Here is a 19,444-nt window from a genome sequence, read left to right as displayed (position 1 = left end):
ACTTTACAGAAAGGATTAAAAAAAAAAAAAAAAAAAAAAAAAAGGAGAATACACATACCTCCTTCTCCTCTTGCATTCATCATAGGGTATTGTAATAAAATAGCGGTGTGTGAACATTTGTATTAGCGGTCTAGAATTTAAAAAAAAAGAAAATTATAATTGTAAAGCACAAAGACTACAGACACAGATTGTTATGGGTTTTTCTTCTTCAGTACAAATGCGAAGGACTATACTTAATATATGTGCAATATTATACATTAATAGGAGAAGTGCAAGATTTGTTTGACATTTTATACATCAATATTTGCAAGTTTAACTAAGCAATTACTGCTTCTAAACCACACAAGCTTTTTTGCATGCTTTGGGGACATCCTAAAACATTGAATGTGAAAATGGCTTAATGTACCATAATGTGCCTAAACCAATTGCCTTGAAACTTGCACAGCCTACCTTCTCAGCTTCCCAAACCCATCCTGGAGGTTTCATGGATTTTGGTTACCCACAAGGCAAATGAGTGACATTAAGCTTGTTTTTTTTGGGAGCTTAATGTGGCTTAACGTACAAAAAAACCACTTAGATGTTAATTAATTTCCCCCAAACTTGCCATACCACAAGACTCTCTCTATGCCAACATATTCTGAAGATTTTGGGTCATTTGATAAATTATACCAAAAGTTTTTCACATTAAACTATTTTATCACTATCCTAAAACATTTAACGTGAACAGCTTAATGTAAAAAGAACTTAATGTAAAAAAGTATCTAAACTTCAATCAAATGCCTTGAAACTTTGCACAACCCAAGTTCTTAGCTTCCCAAACATGTCCTGGAAGTTTCATGGATTTTGGTTTCCCACAAGGCAAATGAGTGACATTAAGCTTGGTTTTTGGGGTGCTTAACGTACAAAAAACAACTTGGATGTTAATCGTTTTGCCACAAACTTCCCATACTACAAGACTCTCTCTATGCCAACATATTCTGAAGATTTTGGGTCATTTGATAAAACATACAAAACGTTATTCACATTAAACTTTCATTGCAATCCTAAAACACTTAGCTCAATGTACCATAATGTGTCTAAACCTCAATCAATTGAAACTTTGCACAACCTAAGCTCTCATCTTATTGAGTGACGTTAGGCTTGTGTAGCCTTTACTACCTTTTGTAGCAGTGGCTATTGGAAATTTAAAGGGTTATTCACAAAGCTAGCCGCAGGATCAGCCGTAGCTCCGGCTGATGCTTCGGCTGCAGTAGCCCTTCGGTTCAATAGAACCGAAGGACTGCTGTATGGGCGATTCACTATAGCCTGTACAGCTCCCAAACTTTGGTTGGGCGGCTCAGTCGAGCCGAAGGCATATGCTTCGGCTCGACTGAGCCGAGGTGAAACTGGAAGCAGGCTGAACGCTGAAAGCCTTGCAACTTACAGCTGGCGCCGGCCAGTTGCAATGACAGATCAGTGTCCCCAGGCTACCTGGGGACGCTGAATTGTCATTACACAATGACAACTTGGTGGAGCCGGATGCGATATCACAGCTGGCTGCGGCCAGTTGCAATGACAGATCAAAATATGTTTTCCAGAAAAAAGCAAGTATAAAACATAAGCAACCATTTAAATTTTTTATTTTTAAGTATACTATGTGAATGGGAACATGTAACACACAAAAGGTATAAAATTACCCCAATTTGGCTGCAACCGTGGAAAAATACTTTATTTAATGTACCGCAAACTACTGTTGCGTCTTACTTTTTCTCCTTTTTTCGGGCACACACAAAGGCCTTAATAGCACTATTGTTGGCCAGCCAGATTAAGTGATGAAATACTTACTCATGGGTGTATAAAAGAAATCCTTCCACAATCAGGATGTGACATTTTTCTTCTTCTTCAGTTTCTTGGCATGACTCATTGTCTACGGTGTTGTTTATACCATGAGATCGCTCAAACTTCACAGGGTCTTTATCCCAAGCTCTAACAGTTTCAGTCATTGCATCCATATCCAAAGCATCGATCACTAGAATAAGACAATCACATTTTTGTTGCAGTTAAAAAGTATCAAGTCACCTCATTGAGGTTTGATTACATGTTGAATTGCTTTCCACCTTCACCAGTTATCCGAGTGAAGCAATGATCACTGTCTTACCATCATACTGTTTAAATCCATCTTCAACTCTGATCTGGTCCTGAGGCTGAAACAGTGATGACAAAGAAAGATGTACAAAGATCATGTCTATATAACAATCCACTGCACAGAGCAGACAGCTACAAAAAGCAGACAGTTCTGTGACTCAGGCCTATTGGGCACCTATCTGCCAGTAATGCAAGTTTTTAAAGCCCCATTCTTGGCAAAATATGACCCCCAACTCAAAGGGCAAAAAGCACAATTAGGGCCTGTGTTCATAGGCATGAATGGGTAAATGCAGCGTTCTTTTCACATCAGTTTGAGACACTTTTGAGATAATTCAGAATATATTGTGGGTGCATTTGACCTGCATTTAACATGATTCAGCTACATTTGCACATTCCCACAGGCTTGTATAGGGAGAGAAGTTAAAAAGGAGAACTATGGGGGTGTTTTTCCCCATAGTTCTCTTTAGGGTCACAGGAGGACATAGATTGACCTCCTCCCGTGACCCAAAGTTCTGTATATTGCGGGCTATTGCCCACGATATACCAACAGCCCCGCAGCGGGGTGGATCCTGACAATACTGTCCAGATCCACCCAGCTGTGCGAGTGACAGCTGGCTCTGCCTATCTGGAGGCAAAGCCAGCTGTGCCCGCCCTCTTCCCGTTCGTTCCTCAGCGCTGGAGGATCGGGGAGGGAGGGGGAAATCCCTGCGGAGAGAGGTGACTGAGTCACTGTTCACTACAGGGAGACGATCGGGAAGTGAGCGGATAGACTGCATGTTTCTGCTGACTTCCTGATCAATAGAGCCGATCTGTGGCAGCTTCTTTGTCACAGGTTGGCTCTAACTATGAGGATGAGCGAAAAACCAAACTCACTTCATAGATCTCCTTTAACAAAACACTATCCAAACTGGCCCTAAATTGTTAATATGTAAAAGTTGGCAAATATTCCATGTAAGCATTATTGGAACATGTGAGCATAACTGATGCAAGCAAACATAAGCAGCACAGATCACTATGTTTTATATTACCTAATGATATGCTGTCTTGTTATCATTCATCTTAAAGCAATATACAGTATTTAAGGTAAAAAAAAGAAAGACATTTACCTTAAAAAAGTCATCCTGATGCACGACACAGCAATTGGGAAGAGATTTGATCAATCTGTTCGTAAGAGTGGTCTTGCCACCGTTGGTAACACTAAAATAAAGCAAAGACAGACCACCACTTAGACAATTCTGAATATCTTAAAGCACATTATGCCCACATTTAACTTCATCCTCAACATATATATTGTCATGGAAGCACTAGAATAAAATGTAGCATTGGAAACCCAATCTTAAATAGTTTAATGAATATCAGGCAGGATTTCGGAAAAAGTATTTGTAATGATCGGTATCGCCAATCCTAAAAACTGCTATAGAAGTGCAGTACAGTGTTACCTCTCATGTGCAGCCATTTGTCCTGATGTACACTCATGTCAGAGCACAAATGGCAGCTCAGTGGAGAGTGATCTTGTTGTGAATGGTATTTAGATTGTAAATTCTTGCTTATATTGTAAAGCGCTGTGCAAACTATTGGCGCTATATAAATCCTGTATAATAATAATAATAATAAAATCCCCTGCTTCCGCTGACCACTGAAAAAAAACAGTTCAAAGTGGGTAAAACCATCAATGCAAGATGAGTTAGTTTTATTTCATGTGATCCTGACCGCACCTTTGTTAGAGGACAACTGTTTTGAGTGTCTTATTAGCTCAGCGCTCAGGTATGAGACAGATTCCAAACGAGAAAACGTTTCAGAGGTGCTGGGATTTCCAGGCCATTCTTATGGCAGAGCAGGTTTCCAGGAGCTTGGGAAGAGAGCACTGGCTCTGGTTAGGCAGCTCCAAAAACATCTGTACACCACACCGGATACTTGTAGAGCTCAAGGAAAAGAGCAAAATGATGACCACACAGAGCAAATACAAATTTAGACTTATATTTGTTTTGTAACCCTGAAGGGGGCTGTATTTGCCCCTGAAATGTGTTGGCTTTTTTGGACTCAGGCACTTGTTCAGTGTGGCGTTCATCATTGTGATCCTTTCCTTAGTTTCCTTAATTACTTCATCCAATGGCTACATGTCCACTGTGTTTATATCCAGCAGCACAAGTCTTCACTGTCCTGTACCACAGCTATTGAGATGTAATGTGCAGGCACCAGCAGGACAGAGCCAAAAGGAAATGCCCAGTACTTCTGGGTGAGGAGTAGCATACAGCACTGGTCACACACAATCAGTCCATATCCCTATGTAAGCAATATGGTTATGGAAACCCTTAAAGTGTTTTGTCCATGTAGGGCAAAGCAACAGGTTTGTTTTAAAGCAGAATGCCGGGAAAAATATTAACCCTTGCAGTGGGGCTACTCCCACACTGCAAAGGTTAAGTGCTTGTTTTTGCCTAGGGACAAAAATAAAGCTAAACTCACCTGATCCTTCAAGATGGCCATCATAGCCAGTCTCCTCCACCACTGCAGTGATGGTATGTCCCTCAGCATCCTATACACTGTGTACAGAGCATGAGGACTTCATCAGACCGCTGCAGCGGAGGGGAAGAGACTCTAGGGACTAGTTTAAGAGGGTCAGGGGGATCGGGTGAGTATAACTTATTTTTGACCCTAGGCAAAAAGGGGGAAGCCTCACTGCAAGGGTAATATATGTTTTTCCTGGAGTTCTGCCTTAAGGACCCTGTGCAGACCTGCGCGGTCCTGCACAATGCAGGCAGCGATTGCCACGTGGCCCCATTGATTTCAATGAGGTGACATCCGTGCAGCAATTGCAGAAAAAAAAAAAAAAGGTACTTTTTTTTTGCAATACAAGCAACTGTTTTAGTGGAATCCTGGCGGGAAACCGTGCGATCGCGGTACCATTAGAAAACAATGGCACCCACAGCGTGATCGGTGCACACATAGGCAACTCCTGACCATGCGGCAATCGAGCTGAATCATGTATGATTGCCGCCTAGGTGTGCACCGGCCCTAAAACAAACCTGTTGCTTTGCCCTACATGCTACAAAGCACGGCTTTACTTTAAGGTTTTCCATAATAAACACACACAAAAAAGATATCCTTATGTTCCTATGAAGAATTTATCAGGGACAGGAGACAAGTAATCTGATAGCTGTTCAAATCCTAACCCATTCTAAAATAAAGAAAACTTAGCAGCAGTTTGATTCTTGAACACAGCGAGCACAAGACACCTACAGCATGGGGTGTATTACTGTACACCCCAATACAGTGCACCGCAACATGGACACATCAACAACGCCCATGTACACGTTACCCAATTCTACCATCTGTCTAGCAATATATCAGACACAAGAATGCAATGAATCTTTCATGCCAGTAACCAACAACTTTTATCAAACACTATCTTCTACCAATACGAATGGGAAAACATGTGCTCTTGTCCAAAGTTTAACAAACTGCAATTGAAAAAACTGGAAGTGAAATTAAAAGTTTCACAAGATTGCACCATATTTCATACACATGTCCAGCTCCCTGCCGCTTACCAGTTAACCCCAAAAGGCATTAAACCATTCCCTGAGTTCACCAATGTGTTGAGTCCAGTTTGAACCATGGCCGACAGCACCAAACAATGTTTTCCAATCACAGATAGTCCAATGTGTTTACCTTCTAAGGGAAAATTAACAAAGTGGATTATACTTCTGGAAAAATCATAATGAACAGCAGAAAGGATAGATACCCTGTGTGGCCTTCTACTGTTACACCGTCATACAGCCACTTCACTATGTAGTCTGGTACAGGTCACACTACACAGATTTGGTCTTCTGAATTCATTTGATGCCACATTGGTTCAGGTCTGTGACCCAGAATGTACAGAACCTAGATACAACTAGGCAGTTAGCATGTTCAGGTTTGCAAAGGCACAGTACAGGTTTCTTTTCTTTGAACGGTCGAACTCTGGACTGCTGATAAGCTGAGACCACCATTATGGTCATCATTATGCTGCATTCACCCACCACTATGGCCATCCTTATGCTGCATTCACCCACCACTATGGTCATCATTATGCTACATTCACCCACCACGATGGCCATCCTTATGCTGCATTCACCCACCACTATGGTCATCATTAGGCTGCATTCACCCACTACTATGGTCATTAGGCTGCATTCACCCACCACTGTGGTCATTCTTATGCTGCATTCACCCACCACTATGGCCATCCTTATGCTGCATTCACCCACCACTATGGTCATCATTATGTTGCATTCACCCACCATGGACTACCACATGGCAAACATTTTTATGAACTTTAATTGTAAGTCTGTTGCCTCAGAACAACAATTCTGAAAATGACTTCCACAAACATAATATATACTTGAAGTTTGTTAGGTCTTGATTTAATGTGACAGTAAATTTAGGAGTTACACCTTAAAAATGCATGCAAGTACCCTAACCATGAACAAAAATGTATCTTATTTGTGTATCACTCGGCTGTAGATCCTCAAATCATCTCTGAATTAGGCTGACACTGTCCTTCCTTCTGGAGGGTGGCTACTTTTGTTCCCCATGCTCCCTGTGTGTTGTAATGTAGTCACCACTCCAAGGTCACACCTGTGATGGACTACAATCTCAATACAAATGAGTAAACTAAACGTGAGATTGTAGTCCATCACATGAGTGAGTTTGGGGCGGTGGCTACTCTTCAACACATACAGGGACCATGAGGAACAAAAGTGGCCTCCCTCCAGAAGGAAGGATAGTGATACACAAATAAGATACATTATTGTTAATAGTTAAGGTACGCAAATGCATTTTTAAGATTTAACTCTTGAGTTTACGGTCACCAAGTCTATTCTATATCTTTAATGGCAAATAGAAGAAAAAAAAAGTGTGCTTTTTCTGCTGCAGGGGCACAAATGATCTTTCTGCAACTGAGTGCAATGTATCCAGTGCCCCTCTATTTATATTATTAGCAGTGTTCATATTTACAATATTTTTATCTGTCTTAGAGTCCATTTTATTCAGAGTGGCTATTGTTAATGCTAATTATTTAAAACGTAGAGTATATATTATCTGCCATTAAATATAGCCAGGCTCACACATTCTTAGAGAGTGCCAGAATACATAAAGCTTGGCACAGTTTGGAGGACCCGTCTTCCTGGAAACTTTTCATAAACCTATAATCTAATTCACGTATATTAGGATAAGCATTGCATACGCATGGATGAAAGGACCTGTTGCCAAAACATGGAAGCCAGTTATTAGGTTTATAAATCCTAATTAATAACAGTTTACTAATAAACCAGAAAGCCGATATCAAGTAGACATTTCCCCATACACTGCTGACTTGCTGTGAAGCAATTCTATTACAGAACATTGCTGGGTGCCTCTGCTAACACTATTTAAGCTTAAAATGTCCGATAACATGTGGGTAGTGACTCACAGTAAGCTATGAAAGGAGCACTCAATGCCAAGTAGCAGCTGCAAAAGGAAATAGAACTGTGACGCAAGTACAGTACTGTCCTGTATACATCACTCCTAAGGGATACAGCTATCAGCAATAAAAAAAAGTGCGTGGTTTATATACAAGGCAAAGCTAGAAAAACAGACTTGTTTGGGTGGCTTAGAATAAAAAATAAAAATTTAAAAAGACTTAAAAGTGGAAACAAAAGTGCATAAAATTATCCAAGGTCCATATACATTTCTACAAAAATTCAGCTCAAGGATTGTATAAAGAACAAGGCGACACCGGACTTTACAGCCAGTATTGGTAGGGGTTCTTCACAGTGATCCATTTATAAATGTGTTCCATCAAGTTTCACACATTTTACTAATTCAATTGGAAAAAAAATGTGTGAATCTTGTGTTAAACATTGATAAGCCGCTTAAGGTGCCCATACACCTTACGGTTATCGGAGGAAACTTTTCGTCCGATGATCGAATAGTCGTACGATTTTCGTACGGCAGCCCCATCCTGCCCCGATGATCGCAAGATTATGTTAGCCGTAATTACTGAAAAGCACCTGGACGAAATGCGGTAATTGATTTGCCGTATTTTCTTTAGCGCAGGCGCAGTGTAGATCGTACGACTTTTGACAGACGGAAATGCCAGCAACCTTATGAAAATCGTACGATCTAGCAAAGTTTTCAAACATGCTTGACCGTCAAAAGTCGTATGATTGTACAGTACTGTCGGTCGGACACTGCAATGCACACATACGATTATCGGACGAAAAGTCGATCGCATACGAAAATCGTCCGATAATCGTAAGGTGTATGGGCACCTTCAGAGTAGTTGTGTGAAAACATGATAGTTTAGCTATGGAATGAGGTGGTCAAGGGGAAAATTAATTTTGAAAAAAAAAAAAATTAAAAATGAATTTAAAAAAAATGGAAGTCACAATTGAAAATAAATAAATAAATATTGTAGAAAATTTGGAACCAGCTCACTTTATGGGTTACATTTTTCTTTACCTTTAGGGATGCCAAATTGTCCATAGTTTGGGGGGTTGTTTTGCTTTCAGTCATACAATAAAAAATAGGACCGTTATAGATACAATTTCTTATTGGAGGTTTACAGATACAAACATTGTAACTGGTTCTCTTTCACAAAAAGGGTTATTTATTTCAGATTTATTGGTCTCACTATTGAAAAATAAACTCTGAGGGACAAAACAAAGCTGCCAGACCACAGCAACAGTCATTGTCTGCTTCTACTCAAACATTCAACACACAAATTCACATTCAAAGCCAAGGAATCCTCTCTGAGTAACATAGCTACAATGTGAACATTTTGATCAGTTTCTCAACAACCTTTTTCCACGAACCCCAGCCAAAGCAAGTTTATTTTAGTAACAGAAATAGATTATGTTCATTTAGGTGGGAGACCTTGTGCAACGTACAAATAATCAAATGATCCCTCACAGAACCTGTCCAATCGTTTTATTTATTTATTTATTTATAGCTGCAGCAACACAAAACAGAAAAAAAAAATAGAGAAAAAAAAAAGGAGAGAAATAGAGAAAAGAGAGAAAAAAAAAAAAAAAAAACAGCTCATCTCAGAAAGTTTTGAAACATAAGCCAAGAAAAATGGAGGGAATGTAAAGACATCCACACAACATCAGAGAGGACACACCTACCCAAAAAAGGAGGGAAATGTTTATTCCCATAGTATAACATTTTTAGGTAGATAAAATTGCGGGAAAGGATTTAAAAAAAAAACACATCAGTCTGGTGGTGTAAATATTGGTGTATCTTCTATGCATCAAATTAACAACGTTATAAAAACGAGTTTTATGAGGTGTGAGCTATGATAACTCACATAGAAAGTGCTGTGAGACCTCTGTCTATAAATATCCGATGGTGTGCACCGAATGAATCAAGAACTTGCTCCACGGTTCTTACAAAGAGTTCCAAACTGGACACGCCGTTTCCTCTGCGGCTAAAACACTCTATGAAGGTGTACATTGTGAAGTGTTATAGGTGGGCAAGAGTCGAAATCAGCATTTCTCTGCCAGGGTGCCTTCTGGCCACCTCAGGGGTGCCAGGAAATGTTCACACAGTGTAACGTGAAGAGGGGGTCTCCTGATGTGGGACCCCCATTTTGTTTTTTTGCCATGGGGTCCCCCCCTTAAAACCCATACCAGATCCACCATCTCAGATAAGGGTCTGGTATGGATTTGGAGGGACAACAGATACTTTTTTTTACATTTACTAGGGTTGACTATAAATGGGGAAGAATTGCTGCTCTAAATAGTAACAGCTCTCATAATATTCAGCTGGAAATTGCTGAAGTGTAATTGAGCTTCTATGTCTCCATTTAACAAACGTAACACAGATTTGAGGATTTAGGAACCGGAAGATTTTTTTTTTTCTCATGAGCAATGGCTGTGCATCAGAATATTTCTATTTCATTATTTTGTGCACCACTTTTCTTAATTTTGGCACAGAAACACTCCACATAGAACTTGGCACATTTCCCTCCACGTGCCAGTCTTTGCTGACCCCCCACCCATAGGTTTGTATCTTACACCCATAACAAATACATAAAAAGTGACAGACAAAACCTGATTTGAAGTTAGAAGAAACTCAATAGGAGACAATGCAGCGAATCAAGTATTGCACTGCTACTGTGCAACACATGACAGATGGGACGTCACCAGTGATACATTGTTTGTATTTTCATCATGTCAATGAATTCTACACCATCCCGATGTTCTCCAGGACTGATACAATTCAGATGAGGGCTCAGGGCAGTTCTCTAGAAGATGTTCCCTCCATCGGTGACTCATGACCATGTTTTTAGGATCGCCTATCAATAGAGGGCACCCTATCATCACAATGAGCGGAGACACATGGCAGACTCATGATCCGAATGGAGAGCACATGGTGTCAGAACACGTTGATGTGGCTGATCTCTCACAGCCTTCGATCACACCACCAGTCCACCCAGCATGCTGAGACTTGTAGTTCCCCCAGCAGCAGCTGCTTTCTCCCTCCCCCCAGTACAAGCCACCCACACAGACCCCGTCCATGGGCGCACACTCTTACCCGCCAATGCCCACGATGATCTTCATGGCGCGCTGCTGTCAAAGCCTAGGCTTGTCAGAAGGTGGAGATAGGCGAAGTCCAGCAGAGAGAGTGATGGAATGGAACCCTAGAAGAACGCGGAGAGCAGGAGGAGGGGAATTAAACGTCAACTACTAGTAGAAGACTCCATGGTCCGGGAGAGCAGCACCGAGCTCGGTCTATCATACACAGCTAAAAGCGGGCAAAGGGAACGGTCCGAGAAGTAGCGGGGGTGCGGCAGGTGACTGTCCTTATCCCATTGGAGGAGGGAGAGCGTCGTGGGGCGGGCGGAGTGACGTCACATAGCCCGGTTAAGAATGCGAGGAGAGCTGTCCTTGCTCGCAGCTGTTCCCGGGCACCGGGTGACACGAGGGGAGGGGGCGGGGTGACGTCCGGAGTATTCTCACCTCGTGCCTTCAGGAATGAAGCTGCAGAGAGGAAATCTTTCCAAAATACGCTTCTTGCAGCTTCATTGCCGCCTCTGGTTACCTGACAATAGTGCTTCCTACTCTGGCCACTTATACATTTTATCTTAACAGTCTTTAATAAAAGGACCTGAATTAGAACAATGTCACCATACTAGGACCCAAGGAGAGAATAATAAAATGTCACCATACCGAGACCCAATAAAATGTCACCATACTGGGACCCAAGGAGAGAACTGATAATAAAATGTCACCATACTGGGACCCAAGGAGAGAACTGATAATAAAATGTCACCATACCGAGACCCAAGGAGAGAATTAATAATAAAATGTCACCATACTGGGACCCAAGGAGAGAACTGATAATAAAATGTCACCATACCGAGACCCAAGGAGAGAATTAATAATAAAATGTCACCATACTGGGACCCAAGGAGAGAACTGATAATAAAATGTCACCATACCGAGACCCAAGGAGAGAATTAATAATAAAATGTCACCATACTGGGACCCAAGGAGAGAACTGATAATAAAATGTCACCATACTGGGACCCAAAGAGAGAACTGATAATAAAATTTCACCATACTGGCACCCAAGGAGAGAACTGATAATAAAATGTCACCATACCGGAATTGGGAATTCATAATAAAATGTCACCATACTGGGACCCAAGGAGAGAATTCATAATAAAATGTCAAAAATTTCAAATAATGGCTGTATGCTGGAACAGGCCTAGGTCAATTACCGCCTGTGGCGTTTATTTTGGCAGTGCCCTACCTCAGGACGCTCCAGGCGGTAACCTCACTGACGCTGAGCCTGATAAAAATGCAGCGTCAATAAGCAGAGTGGACCATTGTGCATGTCAGAGGGGCTGAGCGTGCACTCTCATCAGGAGGCTAGTTCCAGTGACACTCAGTACCTCAGACACAGCATTACTGAGCTCCGGTCCCGGCCACCGTCCAGTCACTGTGTCATTTCGGCCTGACAGCGGCCGAACACAGAGCTCAGTAATGTACTGAGTACTGAGGATAGGTGTCCAATGGACATTGCATCAAAGTCCTCCCTTCAATTCAGGAGCCCTCCTTCACACCAGGTGCCCCCCTTTCATATTGAAATCCCCCATTTTACTTTAGAGTCCCCCCTTCGCAGCAAAGTCCTACCATCAGAAAATGTTGAGACACCCCTGAGGAAGCCAGAAGGCACCCTAGTTGGGAAAGTCTGCTCTCATGTGATCTACTCCATATGTACAGAATAATCTGTATTTGGGCTTCTCATTTTTAAATCTCAACTCCCCAGTCTGCCATCACTACACTACATTCCCTTTTCCGCAGGCCTACAAAAGCATGAGCTGGTCCTCTCTGGAAATGTACTGTACCATCTCAGGCAGAAGGCCTGAGAGACTAGGGCCCCTGGACCTTGTCCCCAGGACTGATTCACGCTCACCTCTTGCTCTTGAAACAACACTAAAATCCTGGATTTCCCCTCACTACCTCGGTAACACTAGTCACCAGAACAAGTAGAAAGAGCAAATCAGCCGGGATACAGACAGCAATAAAAACATAACAGCGGGTCTAACCCCTCCACCGAAAACTAAAAAGGGTTTGCCTCTACATAACTTTAGGACATTTATTTATAAATAATTAGCAAAGCCATTCACCCTGTGGATCTCTGTGAATGTTTGTTCTGTGTGAATAAAGTCAAAAATTATTGTTCTTAGTATATTTTCTATGCAGGTCGAATTTAATGCGATGTAATGCTTCATTATGGCCACTAGATGGAGCTGAGAACAATAGGAAATCAATACTTTTCTTTTCAGGTTATGATAACCAGGACATATAATTGATTCTATATTATCCACAAAGGGTTAACAGCACTCTCTCAAACCTGCAGCAGTGCCTGTACCTGCTCTCAAAAGTAGTCTATGTCCGCCCTCTCCGTGCAGCAAGTAGCTTCTTCCTTCTGAGAGCCAAGACTCGTTCTGAGTACTCTAGAGATCACAAGACCTTCCTCCAAGAGGCAAGCCTCACTCTGAAACTTTACCCACTGATATCTTACCGGAAAGGTTTACTCAGAGTAAACCTTTCAGGGAGAAAATGCCCCTCTTGCGGACGTCAGGGAGCCGCTATCTAAAAGAGGGAGACTCCCTGAACATCAGGGAGACTTGAGATCCCTGGGTTAAATGTTATGTAATAAAGCATTTGGCATGATTATTACACAGGATCTCTATACAATGGCTATATGGTCTGTATCCTATAGTGACTATATTAATTAAATACCATGCCCAGAAATTTACAATGTCATTTGTATGCATCTCTTAAACCAGTCATTTATAATATGATGTTCTTGTGTTGCCGATAGTGAGGATGACTGAGTCACAACCTGGATCCTGATGTACTAAATAAAGAATAGATGAAGAGGTATTTTTTTTCACTTGTTATGTTTAGAGACTGAAACCAGCCCCAATGGCACTTACCTTCTAATACCCCTTAGACGTGCATTCTTAAAGGGCCCCTGTCCACTCCCTGAACAAATGCAAACAGCAGATTCCTGCCATAGAGAAGTTATTCTACATGTCTCTCAAACAGCCAGTATCTCCCTGTAACAACCGTGTTCCGTCACGGCCGGGACCGAGCTCCGTCCGCGCTGCTGCGCAGGCGCGCCGTATGGTGCCGCCCACTCGCGGACGTGGTCCGGCAGCATCATTGCGCAGGCGCGGCGTGAGACTCCGCCCCCTCACTCGGGCCGCCGACATAAAGCCGCGGGCCACTGATTGATCGGCGTCCCACTATTGTGGAAGCAGGACGCTGATCAAAGCAGCCCTCTCCTGCCCTTGTGAGGATCCAAAGAACGAGTACACCAGTGAACCGACGCTCCCCCATCCCTGGGGTCAACACAAGCGCAAGTACCAGGCTTCGGCCATACCTACTGAACTGCTAATTCACAGCTCCTACCTATTGAAATGCTACTTGATATCCTGTGAGCTGTTACACCTCATTCCTATTGGACTGCTAATTGTTATCCTGGGAGCTGTTACAACTCATACCTATTGAACTGCTGATGTACAACTCATATCCATTTGAACTGCTAATTGATATCTTGTCAGCTGTTACAACTCATACCTATTGAACTGCTACTGTACAACTCATACCTAATTGAACTACTACTTAGTAACTCATACCTATTGAACTGCTATTGTACAACTCATACCTAATTGAACTACTACTTAGTAACTCATACCTATTGAACTGCTAATTGAGATCTTGTCAGCTGTTACAACTCATACCTATTGAACTGCTGATGTACAACTCATACCTAATTGAACTGCTACTTAATAACTCATACCTATTGAACTGCTAATTGATATCTTGTCAGCTGTTACAACTCCTACCTATTTGAACTGCCAATTTGATATCCCACACTACCCTACAGACATCTCACAGGGTAGAAGTGCTGCTATACGGGGTGTGATGTTGAGTAGCTCCCTCCTCGCCTACAACCATACTCGGCTTAAGAGGTAGAGCTACAATCTGATACCCGTCCTTTAAAGGAATATCCTTATCCGCAGCTGTGGTCCAGAGAACAGTCAACCCCCCGGGGCAGGGTGTTACACTCCTACATTTAAGCACTGAGGCATCCTTCAGACTGTTCAGCATTCAAAACGTACAGAGGTGTCGGATGCCTATGACTCCTTCTACATGCATCATACTCTGACCTCTGTCGGAGGAAGGAACCTCAGCATGCAGTGTCCTGTAAACATGCAGAACATCCAGAAGTGTAAGATAGTAGCAGAACCTCCTGAGAGAAATGAGGTTCAGAACTTCTGTGAGGCAACAAAGAGTGGAAGGAGAGATTATCAATGGCAGCCTCTGTGCTTCTCCCATGACAGGTTTACTTTGAAGACTATCTGCAGGCGAAAAAACAAAGACTACCTTTGCAGTGGGGCTACCCCTGCGCTGCAGGTGTTAGTTGCTCATTTTTTGCTCAACTAGTTTTACTTACCTGATCCACACTGTCCCCGCAGTCAGCGCTCACCTTTCTCTCCTCAGCTCCGGCTGTGGAATGTCCCTTGTCGTCATGTCTAATACAGAGCTATGGACCGTGCATTAGACGTGATGACATCAGTGGGTCTCCGCCTGTTGCGGCTGCTGGTCTTGGAGCCAGCAGGAGCAGGGAGCAGGTAAAAGTCTTTAACAGAATACCCCTAGACAAAAATGAACAGTTAACCGTTCTAGTGTGGAGGTAGCCCCAGTGCAAGGGTAGTTTTTTTTTTTTTATTCGGAGATAGGTTTTAAGAGAGTGTAAATCCAACACACTGCCACCTGGACAGGTCAGTATAAAGCTGTTTGTGAATTTGTACACCCCGTAATAGGGTCACTTTAACCATACTACTAAACTGAACCCTAACACTGTCTTTAACTAAAGATACCCCTAAATCTAACCCTCCAAGTGAATTTCATTCCCAGCTCTAATATTATAAAGAGGGGGAAACATATTATCACAACATTATAATACTATTAGGCCAATAATAGCAGAACAAATTATTTTGCTAAAAATTTGCTTTGCGAATTCCACACCTAAAATTTGGTGTCTAAATCTGAAACAATGCCCTTATGTGAACTAGCCCCGTAAAGAGAATGACACTGTTTCCCTGTGGTATTCCTGGTATTCCTTGGATCCTTGGCCCATGCTGTACATGCAGCCAGAACCTATAACTAACTAGAAAATTGAAGTGACCTTGTCATGAGAAAAGGGGAGGACTGGTACTGTTTTGTACATGCTGGTTGCCCGGCTTCAATACTTCTGTGTCACATATCTGAAGCAAGCATGGTGTTAAAGTGTGTCAGAAATGTGTTAGAATTTCTTATCTTTATATGTGTTTCAGGTCAGAGACCCAGAATGTATTGAACTCAGAGCATCACAATGGCAGACAGGCAATTAACATTCTCAAAGAAAAAATCCACAATGGCAGCTTCCTTATTTTTCACATGAAAGGGTATCTGTAAGCTTGCCCCTTACTGGAGCTAAGCCTCATCTACTGTCATTCAATTGTCAAATCCTCTACGGCATGCTGAAGTTCTGGTATTTTGACATTTGACTGATAGGGGCCAGGATTTGGAACCAGGAAAGGCAGGCCTTAGGCCGTGACACACTGCACGCGAAGCAGCGCGGAGCGGTGGCGCACTGCCTTTGCATACAGTGTGTCATGTAATTTTCTCCTCGGCAGCTCAGCTGGCGAGAGCTCGCGTAGCTGAGCATGCTGAGATGAAAAATGTCATCTTCAGCCAATTGGCCCGCTTGCCGCGTATAAACCAGCGCGTCGGCATGCGACAGTTGGCTGGTTGTTACGGACGAGCCGATTGGCTGAAGGTGCAGTCAATCATCTGACTGCACTCAGCTTACACACTGCCCTCAAAGCTCCGTTCCAGATAGCTTTGCTTCGCTCTGCACGGCTTTGCGTGCAGTGTGTCACGGCCTTTAGCCTTAATTTCAGCAGAAGTTGAAGTCTCATATATTTAGTCTGGCCCTAGGGTTGCCACTTCACCGCACATATCATTTACAAAGACTTTGTGACTAATTCATGCAGGAAAGGCATTGGGTGACTCTAATAACCAACTGTAACAGCCACGCAATCTATGTAATTCATATTGTTTTGGTTTTGTCAATCAAAGGAAGGTGGAAACCCTGCACTAGGACACAACCATCAGTTGAAAACTAGCACAGGTAACTTGCAGGAACCACAAGGTGTCAGTATTCCGGTGCTGTTCTGACCTTTTTTGGCTAAGTCAAACTCACTTTAAGATTTACAAAATGTATGGCAGGCCTAGAAAAATCTCACCAGGAATCGGGAGCCATCTTTCATAAACTTAGGAGCCAGCCGTCTGCAACCTTCATATGACTATATAGGTAGCTGAAAGATACATTGTTAAGCAAGAGTTAAAAGGAGACTTTGTTCTGTTAATTTTGAACAGAGGGGAGCCGGGAGGAAGGAAGTGACTTGCCTTGCTGTGCCTTTGTCTTTGTGTAGACACATACAGCTTATTTTCAGGAGTGTCTATTTAAATTTAGATTCTGCCAGACTAGTCAGTCTGATTCTAAATCATAGTTTGGCTTTCTGATGTCTCTCCTAAGGTCTGATGATTGTTTGCATCTGCCTGCTACTGGGGAGAGTGTACTTTGGTAATAGTGTGGGAAGCTGCACTAATCAGGGTGAGGAATATTTGTACCTTCCTGACCAACCACTAGGAGGCTTGTTACCAGTAGTGCATGCTGGGAGAGGGTATAAATGTTCAGGAGTGGCCTTGGGAAATCAGGGTCTCCCCCTGGGCTGCGGCCTGGGGGAAGGTGTGTGTTAGAGTGTCGTATCTTCTTAGGCCAGCTGCCTAGGGAGGGGGACATGTGCTTAAGGTCCCCACACACCTTACGATAATCGCGGGAAATCCCGAGATCGTACGATTATCGTAAGGTGTGTGGAATCCGTGCGACCTCTACTACTGTAAGGTCGCACGACTTTTAACTTACGAACATGTTCGAAAACCCGCCGAGCATCATACGATGTTCGGCGGGTGTGTAGCATGTTCGTACGGTAAAAGCCGGATGGGCCGGTGTGCGCAAGCGCACACTGCCCGTTCGGCATTGTGGTCATCGGAAGCCCGCCTCTCAAGGGGGGCGCGGCTTGCGATCATCGCAAGTACGATCTGCCTGTCCAAGATAGGCAGATCGTACGTTTTTTTAAGTACCTTACAACCATCGCAAGACAAAAGTCTTGCGATGGTTGAAAGGTGTGTGCCCAGCATTAGACTAAGGCTTAGGATTGGGCTTGGTCATTGAGACTTGAGGATGGTGATGACATGGCATAGTTTCTGCATGTATGAGGAGCCTGAGAAGATGATCCTCTACTACAGCATGGAGAATTATTTCTGAAACGGACTGGTAGCTATAACACCAAGTATTTTACTGCCAGGACCTAAAGTCACAGATTGCCAGATTGGTTTAAATGTTTTCTATCTCTGAAGGCTGCAGGTACTTTGTCCTTTATTTTTGGAGTTTGCAACATCCTGGGTGTCCTGTGCCTTCTCCTAACGTGGTTTAATAAAAGTTCATCAAGCATCAGAACATCAGTGCAGAAGTCACCGCACTAGCACCACGGGAGGTACCTTTGGGATAGCAAGCCGACTTGCGATCTACGAGCTTTAGCTTTGGAAATGACTGATAGATGGTGATCGACGTAATGGGCACCCCTGGTTTAGTTCAATTATTTTTTTTAAATGTTTTTTTTTTTTTTTTTTTTTTTTTTGGGGGGGGGGTTACATTTTTCACAGTCTTTTTTTTTTTTGTGAAAAAAATAAAAATAGCGAGGTTAATGAGAGACTACATTTTGGCAGCCAGAACAGTTAGTTTGAGCTTCTGTAACCTTCAAGAGCCATTTAAAGCCACCGAACACAGACCTAGTTTCACCTTCTTCATGACTTCAATTCATTTCCACTTTTTTTTCCACTTTTATTTATATTTGAGCACAAGGGTACATGCAATAAAAACCAAGCCAGGAATCAAATACATCATCAATTATCAACCTGCAGGGCAGGTTTCAACTGCAATGGGCTTCATTGCCCTCCAATGTAAATCCAATGTCAATCACATCGTCCAACGATGTGAATCCATTGTCAATCATGATGAACAACAGCCCACCAACAGAAGAATGATGACTCACACAAAGGATCCTCTCCCGCTGGACTCAGGTCGCACATGACCTTTCCTCAGCACTGCTGAAATTTAAACAACTGCACCGTAGAACCTGACTGAGGTGATTGACCATAAATGGTCAATGACATCACCTGGGATCCCCGCTGGCTTATTCACAATATGAAACAAGAAAATAAGTCATTCATTTACTGGCAGTAGTAAGACTTCCAGGGGAAGCAGTCAGAGGTATAGGTGGGGGAACTGGTCTAATCTGGCCATTTAAGTCGCCTATTCAGTGAACCTCAAATAGCTCCGGATCAAGTCAAAGTCACGGTCGATCTGAAGTGGAAGATCATCCCTAATTCTTGGTGGTTGGTTTGCTTGTTATTGCTGCACTAAACAGTGCCCATGTAATGACATGTGAGAAGCATTAGGTGCAGTAGTACTCTGAGCCCACGCTGCATGATGATGCTGGGTGATAGAAGGAACACTGGTGTCCGTGCTCTGAGCGCAATACGCGGTACCACAATACTATACGTTGCATTGTGGTGAAAAAAAGAAGTGCATACACTAGGTTTTTTCACTGCACCACAACGTACGGTATTGCACTACCACACATTATGCTGCGATGCAGTGCATGCCA

General features: G+C 42.8%; 1 protein-coding gene and 1 long non-coding RNA gene across 2 annotated transcripts in view; one reads left to right on the top strand and one right to left on the bottom strand.

The window, feature by feature from the left end:
• LOC108796992 overlaps positions 1–4,432 on the top strand; it is an 11,653-nt gene extending 7,221 nt beyond the window's left edge. Inside the window, exons 2-3 of the long non-coding RNA XR_001941841.1 lie at positions 2,270–2,272; positions 4,417–4,432. This is a non-coding gene — a long non-coding RNA (uncharacterized LOC108796992). The remainder of the gene's footprint in view (positions 1–2,269; positions 2,273–4,416) is intronic.
• Positions 1–10,933, bottom strand: part of LOC108796991 (nicotinamide riboside kinase 2-like) — a 19,398-nt gene extending 8,465 nt beyond the window's left edge. The window contains exons 1-5 of the mRNA XM_018568559.1: positions 10,678–10,933; positions 3,231–3,321; positions 2,138–2,183; positions 1,825–2,008; positions 59–130 (exon numbers count right to left, since the gene is read on the bottom strand). Coding sequence (XP_018424061.1) covers positions 59–130; positions 1,825–2,008; positions 2,138–2,183; positions 3,231–3,321; positions 10,678–10,703 — 419 coding nt within the window. The 5' untranslated portion in view covers positions 10,704–10,933. The remainder of the gene's footprint in view (positions 1–58; positions 131–1,824; positions 2,009–2,137; positions 2,184–3,230; positions 3,322–10,677) is intronic.
• Positions 10,934–19,444: the final 8,511 nt, after the last annotated feature.

Source organism: Nanorana parkeri, unplaced genomic scaffold (genome assembly GCF_000935625.1).
Source record: "Nanorana parkeri isolate BGI_ZX_2015 unplaced genomic scaffold, ASM93562v1 scaffold1207, whole genome shotgun sequence".
NCBI classification, from domain to species: Eukaryota; Metazoa; Chordata; class Amphibia; order Anura; family Dicroglossidae; genus Nanorana; species Nanorana parkeri.
Note: the sequence above shows the minus strand (reverse complement) of the source record. Positions and strands in the feature narration are given on the sequence as shown.